General features: G+C 31.6%; 2 protein-coding genes across 5 annotated transcripts in view; one reads left to right on the top strand and one right to left on the bottom strand.

Annotated features, from left to right (window-relative positions):
- LOC137637922 (uncharacterized) overlaps positions 1 to 2,815 on the bottom strand; it is a 6,892-nt gene extending 4,077 nt beyond the window's left edge. Inside the window, exon 1 of the mRNA XM_068370030.1 lies at positions 2,657 to 2,815. Coding sequence (XP_068226131.1) covers positions 2,657 to 2,770 — 114 coding nt within the window. The 5' untranslated portion in view covers positions 2,771 to 2,815. The remainder of the gene's footprint in view (positions 1 to 2,656) is intronic.
- Hakai (E3 ubiquitin-protein ligase Hakai) overlaps positions 1 to 8,219 on the top strand; it is a 263,961-nt gene that overhangs the window by 205,310 nt on the left and 50,432 nt on the right. Inside the window, exon 1 of one of the 4 annotated variants that reach the window (XM_068370859.1) lies at positions 6,984 to 7,111. The exons of 2 other annotated variants lie outside the window; for them this stretch is intronic. In XM_068370859.1, coding sequence (XP_068226960.1) covers positions 7,102 to 7,111 — 10 coding nt within the window. In that variant the 5' untranslated portion in view covers positions 6,984 to 7,101. Of the gene's footprint in view, positions 1 to 6,983; positions 7,116 to 8,219 lie in introns of those variants that run through there. One more of the 4 variants, XM_068370860.1, reaches the window with a different exon arrangement.

Raw genomic sequence — 8,219 nt, 5'->3', positions numbered from 1 at the left:
TCCTTTCTATTGGTCTTCTATCTGCAATTATAAACTAGTGTTTACATATTGTATATCTTTTACGACTAAAAGAACTGTTGGTCCTTTAACTCTGAATATATTTGAAGGACCTTAAAGAAAAAAGAAAAACTCTGCTACTATAAATAATGACGTTTCTGTTAACTTTAACGATTAAGGACTGTGGTTTTAAAGGGTTAAAGGCCGCTCATGAATGGCAGAGGCAAGGGACAGTGATATTGCCCTATCAAGTATAACAATGCCCTAGCCTAGAGACTGACCATATATACTGTACATATGATCAGCGCATAAGGCCCCTCTCCACACAAGCTTGGACCATGGAGGGCCAGGCAAAGACTGCTGATGACTCAGCAGACAGACCTATCCTTAGCTCACAAGGTTGTTGAGGTTCTAGCGACCAAAGAAACGAACGAGATTGAACGGGACTCGAACCCCAGTCTGGCGTTCGCCAGTTAGGGACGTTGCCACATCGGCCACCACATCCATCATAAAATGCACGATTTAAAATAAGGTTTGATATATAGAATACGGTGATAATTATAATCATACTCCCACTAATAATCTAAGTTAAGGAGACTGATAATTCCACCTTTCAAGGCGCGTGAATCAAAAGACATAAGGAAAATATAATGTCTACATTTTTTAATTATTGATGTAAAACGAAAAATAAAATAAACAAATTGCTCAGATTTACAAATTCTGTAACGGTGATGCACGAAAGAATGAAAGGTTCACCGATGAATTATTAAAATAATTTTCAACCGTTCGATTGTCAGGAGAATAGGTGCAAATTTAGCATTGCTGTGTTTAAGATAATGATTTTGGAAATTAATTGTATCCCTGGTATTTTCTCGATTACGTTGAGTGACAAGCAAAAATTACGGTGATGTGTTTAGCAATAGTCTATAGTCCTAATATAATTATGAGCGTGGTGACATACTGTGAAGCCACATTTCCTAAGAAAAAGGAGGAGTTTATATATATATATATATATATATATATATATATATATATATATATATATATATATATATATATATATATATATATATATATATATACACACACACCATCTCCTCCTACGCCTATTGACGCAAAGTGCGTCGGTTAGATTTCACCAGTCGTCTCTATCTTGAGCTTTTAATTAAATACTTCTCCATTCATTATCTCCTACTTCGCGCTTCATAGTCCTCAGCCATGCAGGCCTGGGTCTTGCATCTCATCTAGTGCCTTGGGGAGCCCAGCTGAACGTTTGGTGAACTAATCTCTCTTGGGGAGTGCAAAAAAAAAAAAAAAAAAAAAAAAAAAAAAAAAACGTATTGAGTGAACCCTGACTTCTTCGAGAGGAGGAAAATCTTGATTCGCCCTTTATTTTAATTTTCCGTTTTATTTGCAGTATATATATATATATATATATATATATATATATATATATATATATATATATATATATACAGTATATATGTATATATATATATATATATATATATATATATATATATACAGTATATATATATATATATATATATATATATATATATATATATATATATATATATATATATATATATATATATATACAGTATATATATATATATATATATATATATATATATATACAGTATATATATACAGTATATATATATATATATATATATATATATATATATATATATATACAGTATATATATATATATATATATATATATATATATATATATATATATATATATATATATATACACTAATTCTTGAGTTTCTTTAGCTTTCTGGCCCTAGATTCGAACCCCTGCCTCAGTAGTTACACTTGACAAAGACCACAAAAGTATCACAAGAATCAAATATAACTGCCGTTAGTGAGTGTATAGCATTTCAATTGGCATGTATAATGTTCATACATATTATTATGAAATATACTGATGGACACAAAGCTGAAATAGGTAATTCGTCATCATGGCAGAAAAAAAATGAAAATTTCAAACAGTGAATCATTCAAATTGATTGATTGATTGATTGATTTCGGAGTTTCTGGCATCCTGACATTTAAGGTCATTGACGCCGATATCATTTGTTATAAATAAAGAATAAAAGGAAATTCAATATAAAACAATAATAGTAAAGATGCCCTTATAGAATTTAAATAGCTTTCAGAAGACCTACTTCTGAAATAAATGTAAAAATATCGCCAGGATGGTACGACACACATTCAAATTAATATGGCAGAGATAATCAACTTACACATATGAACACACACACGTACGCATGTTTTGTGGCCTGATTGATAACGTCTCTATCTGGTGTTTGCCAGACGGGGGTTCGAGTCCCGCTCAAACTTGTTAGTGCCATTAGTGTCTTAAACTTTACCATCCTTGTGAGCTAACGTTGGGGGGTTTGGGGGAGCTTATAGGTCTATCTGCCGAGTCATCAGCAGTCACTGCCTGGCCCTCCCTGGTCCTAGCTTGGGTGGAGAGGAGGCTTGGGCGCTGATCATATAATATATGGTCAGTCTCTAGGGCATTGTCCTGATTGCGAGGGCAATGTCACTGTCCCTTACCTCTGCCAGTATAAGTGGCCTTTAAACCTTAATTGATCACTTGTTTACAAACTTTACATCTAGAAAAAACAGACGATTTCGTACCTTGATTAATTTGAGGTGTTGCTTTGTCTCAGGGAATGGTGTGAACTGGCTCCGATGAGAAGAATTATCTCCTCTTAACCCCGAGAGGATATCCTTCGACTGAAGGCTAGTCATACTCCTTCCATTTTATCTACGAATATCAAATCATTACAATTGAAAGGCATATATATTTCTATATTTCTATAGTCTCTGAGAGGCATTTAATAAAATATAAAAACCCTTAATTCCAGTTTATGATAGAATAAAGCCCTTATTAATTTACGGTTTAGTTTATATTAGAAAATAAGGCGTCGTCTTGTTATCTTGATTTCGTAATTAAATTGTAAGATTTATCTCAGAACGCATCCTGTTCTCTATCTAAATGTCAGTGACAACGGTGGATGTTTCGTCTGAGACTGTGTCACGAAGACTCGCATTAATCTGAGGATGGTTTTTTACTGTCTTTCTTATGTCTACCTATGGAATAATTTTGCGGCGCATATATATATATATATATATATATATATATATATATATATATATATATATATATATATATATATATATATATATAATGTGTGTATATATATATATGTATATATATATATATATAAATTATATATATATATATATATATATATATATATATATATATATATATATATACAGTATATACCTTGTATGTAAATACCATGTGTATATGTATGTATGTCTGTATGTATATATATATATATATATATATATATATATATATATATATACGTATATATATATATATATATATATATATATATATATATATATATATATGTATGTATGTATGTATATATATATATATATATATATATATATATATATATATATATATATATATATATATGTGAGTGTGTGTATGTGTGTAGGCCTAAATGCAGTAGACTTATATGTGTATAAAACAATAATGAGGGGAAGATGGAGATGGGGATGGTTTGGGCATGATCTTCGCACTCCCTAAGAGAGATTAGTTCACCAAACTTTTAACTGGGCTCCACAAGGCACTAGAAGAGTTGGAAGACCTAGGGCTACATGGCTGAGGACTATGAAGCGTGAAGTAGGAGATGATAAATGGAGAAGTGTTGATTTCAAAGCTCAAGATAGAGACGACTGGCGAAATGTAACCGAGGCCCTTTGTGTCAATTTTCGTAGGAGGAGATGATGGTGATAATAAACAATGATATACTTTTTATGAACAAAGAGTGGCTCCAGAGTAAAAGAACTATAGACATGAACAGTCATATTCATACAGCTGATTCGTTGGTAAATGCCTAAACAATTTAGCTTTTTATTTCACATACGCAGGAGATCCAGTATTGAAAACCTCCCAATCAGTCAGTGACCTCAATTGATCAATAATGTCTTTCTGTTCAAGCAAACTTGAAATTTTCATCTCGGAGCTTTTGTTTACAAAAAAAAAAAAAAAAAAAAAAAAAAAAAAAAAAAAATTGTATTCAACTACTGATTGTTTACGTCTATGTTTATAAGGTTATGAAAAGATATTTTGTCTATCTTACGGTATTTGCTAGTTTCTTTTAAGTTGAATCGGTTGAACTTGAGAAATGCAAGCTTACAGCAAATGTTTTCATGTTGAACAGGCTGACATAAGTCTAATTGTATAGCTTATATATGAAAAATCTCTTTTAATGTTGTTACTGTTCTTAAAATCTTTTGTTTTAATTGTTCATTACTTCTCATATAATTTATTTATTTCATTGTTTCCTTTCCTAACTGAGCTACAGTATTTCCCATGCTGGAGCCCTTGTGCTTACAGCATCTTGTTATTTCAATTAGGGTTGTAGCTTAGCTAATAATAATAATAATAATAATAATAATAATAATAATAATAATAATGATAATAATAATAATATTCTCCTTGTATTGTCCATTTCATACTTTAGAGTTTAATATGTGTACTTTTAAATTTCAATAATCGTTTTGTATTAATTTTCTTATACTATGATTATACAATGATAACACTAAAATTCTTCCATGTTACTTACTTCACGTTTTAGTATATCTATCATCGGTTCTTAAATTCTAATTCAGGTTTTTTTCGAATATTGTATCCCTTTATTAGTTTTAATTCTCCTTCATAAAGATAGCTTTTTGCAAGTTATAACTGAATATATATTCCATGTCGTTGGCTACAGTGTGATGTTGAAGTATAAACATCAAAAGCTCACAAATAAAGATAGATACATAGATAGCCATAGGCTGCCCATTCTCTTCGTGTTCAGTAACAGAGGAGAGAGCAAATACCAGACTTTGTGTCTTAGTTGTTTTGTTATTCTGTCAACACGCATAGAGCAATGAAAAAACCATTGCCTCACATCCGGTTATCTATGAGACTCACAGGACCTCATAGGAGGTTCGTTTGATAGACGAAAATTTAGGTTGTTTTGTTAATACAAACACACATTATATATATATATATATATATATATATATATATCATGTATATATATATATATATATATATATATATATATATATATATATATATATATATACAGTATATCCCTTTCTGAGTAGGAATACTTTATCGTGGTGAAAGGAGTTGTGTATCGCCATGATCAGCAAGGCTGTACTAGTCAGGGCCACCCATACTACACTGGTGTGCTGAGAGCAATCAGACGATAATCTCACACCATCACCAATCCTCAGTAACCAGCGTGGTGATGATAGTGGCCAAACCAGACATGAATAAGGACATGTCTGGGTATTTTTCCCTGCTTTTGCTGTACAGTATATATATATATATATATATATATATATATATATATATATATATATATATATATATATATATATATATATATATATATATCGTAATGAAAGATTAGAAGAAAGAAAATCAGACAATGTCTAGGTTAAATAAATTTTGGATATCAAATCTCCTGAAATTATACAGAAAAATCGGACTTAAAATTGTGTAGATTTGAGAACAAAACCCTCAGAAGAATATTGGGAGTTAAATGGCTGGACAGTGTTAGATTACTCAAGTGCCATATGTGGATAAGATCATGGTGAGGGGTAGATGGAGATGGATTTGGCATGCTCTTCGCACTCCCGGAGAGAGATTAGTTCACCAAACTTTCAACTGGGCTCCACAGTGCACTAGGAGAGTTAGAAGATCCAGGACTACATGGCTGAGGTCTATGAAACGTGAAGTAGGAAATGATGAGTGGAGAAGCATTAATTTAAGAGCCCAAGATAGAGACGACTGGCGAAACCTAACCGAGGTCCTTTACGTTAATAGACGAAGGAGATGATGATGATGTATATGGATACACACGAGATTACAATCCAGTTGGTAAAATCCTTTTTCGATAAGTATTTCTGCACTGCAAAGGATTCGAAGCTTAGCACCGAGTGGAAATACTGCTAAATGTTTGACTTAAATCATTCGGCTTTAAAGAGAAATAAGAGATGCTTCCGAACCTGCTGTACTTGTACTTAAAATTGAAATAAGTCCATCATCACCATTACAACTGATTAAGAAGTATACAACAGAGTGAATAAAACATTAAAGGGTATCCTATTTGAGGCTTATCAAAAACTCACGACTGACAGTGATAAAATCATAATAAAATTGCTAATTATTACATATTTACCCATCAGAAGTAATAGTGAATTTGACATCAGAGTCAGGATCAACCTTTAGCTTTCTTTACAGACAATTATGCTAAGTCAAATCATTAGGCCTGTCCATATTTTTACTCGAGGCTAAGGTTTGAATCTTCTGTCATCCATGAGTAGGCCTACTTATGAAACAGGAATATATAGGTCAGTAATCATTTGGCTTAGCAAATTCTATATTAAATTCTATATTAAACATCGCAAGTATTACAGATAAAATTATCATGTATATATATATATATATATATATATATATATATATATATATATATATATATATATATATATATATATATATATATATATATATATATGTATGTATGTGTGTGTGTGTGTTTGTAGATAGATAGATAGCTTTCCTACGTGTCGAACTGTCACACTAAAGCAGAAGTTAGTAATAGGGTAAATTAATGGTATATAAATTTCAACTCGTATATTTATAATGATAAAATGTAGTTTCATCTTCATATTGAAAAATACGAATATTTATTTTCTCTTTTATAGGTTTCGTCTTTAAGGACGAAAATAATCATAATATTCTACCTTATGTAGTTTGAAAGTACATGACAATTATTAAAAGCAATATCTGAATTATGAAAGTTACTCATTTAATATTTGTTTTTTAATAATAATTTAGATATTAAATTAGAAGTTTTACGCAGTTTGATTTGTTTTTAACATATATATTAATGATATTAAGGAGTGAGCGTTCTCTTTCTATAGAGTGGAACTATTGTGTGCATCTTTGGTCAAATAAAAGTTGACAAGTAAAACCCGGTTACATTTTCCAAATGAAGAAAAGTAAGTAAGATTTGTCCTCTAGTTTTACTTTGTGTGCTCATTATTTTAAGGTAGAAATAACAGAGAATTTAAATCATAAATAATCTTTTAAAGTCTAGTGGCTAATGTGGGTACAGTTCAAGGATAGTAGGTAGCCTATTATGGAACGTATTATACCCCAAGGTAGGCGTGGATTAGCTCATGAGTAGAGATACTGGTGAATATATATTTTTTATACCAGGTTTGGATTCAAGACCTTAAAATTTTGTTTATTTTCACATTATGGAGCAAATTGAAGTATATCCTAGTTTGCTACAACCCCCTCCCTATTTGAAGAGCAATCAGAATTGGGGAACAGAATAAATTAGGTTTTCGAGTAGATGACAATATAATAATTGGAATGTAAGGATGCATTTTAATTAAAATACGCCTACCCTAGCTAGGGTAGAAATGCCTGGTCTTCAGTCAGGCGAAGGGGTTCACTAAGCTGACCGTCGAGGTAATATAACGGAACAAGTAAAAGGCACCATGATAATCTATCGACGTACACCTAACCGAACCTAGGATACGGAGTCTCGCCTGTCGGGAGAATGCACCCTTGCACCTTTTTCCTACCGCTAATTTGACCAATATCCTATCGCCTTGTAATCCTTCAGTATCCTGATTATAGCAAGTATTTAGACTAAGCCTGTTATTCTTACCTTATTCAGGATGAGAAATATCTGGTATAACAGTGGTCATCGTGAAATTCAGTGATATAGTAAAAGTCAGCTGACCATTTTTTGAATTTAAAGTCATTACTTGTATCTTGTTACTGCAAAAAAAAATAACGGAGCTTTTTGAAACTTGAAGACGCAGGTCTGCTTAGTGGTAAATGAATTATTTTTCAGTCCCATTTTACTAAATCAGAGATTATGGTATACCTAACCTAAAATACCCATAAGATACCCGTAACTAAATTACAGTTACCAATGTTGGCATTTCCTACCCTTGTGGCTAACTCCCACCCTTGTGGCTAACTCCCACCCCTTGTGATTCTATTGATGCCTCTTTTAGGGCTATTTAGGTGTGTCTGCCATTCTACAAATTTCCCCCCCAAAAAATTTGAGGCATTAAAAATAATAATCCA

This window comes from Palaemon carinicauda, chromosome 3 (assembly GCF_036898095.1).
Source record: "Palaemon carinicauda isolate YSFRI2023 chromosome 3, ASM3689809v2, whole genome shotgun sequence".
In the NCBI taxonomy this organism is placed as follows: Eukaryota; Metazoa; Arthropoda; class Malacostraca; order Decapoda; family Palaemonidae; genus Palaemon; species Palaemon carinicauda.
The sequence above is the reverse complement of the archived record's forward strand: the minus strand, read 5'-3'. Positions and strand labels throughout refer to the sequence as shown.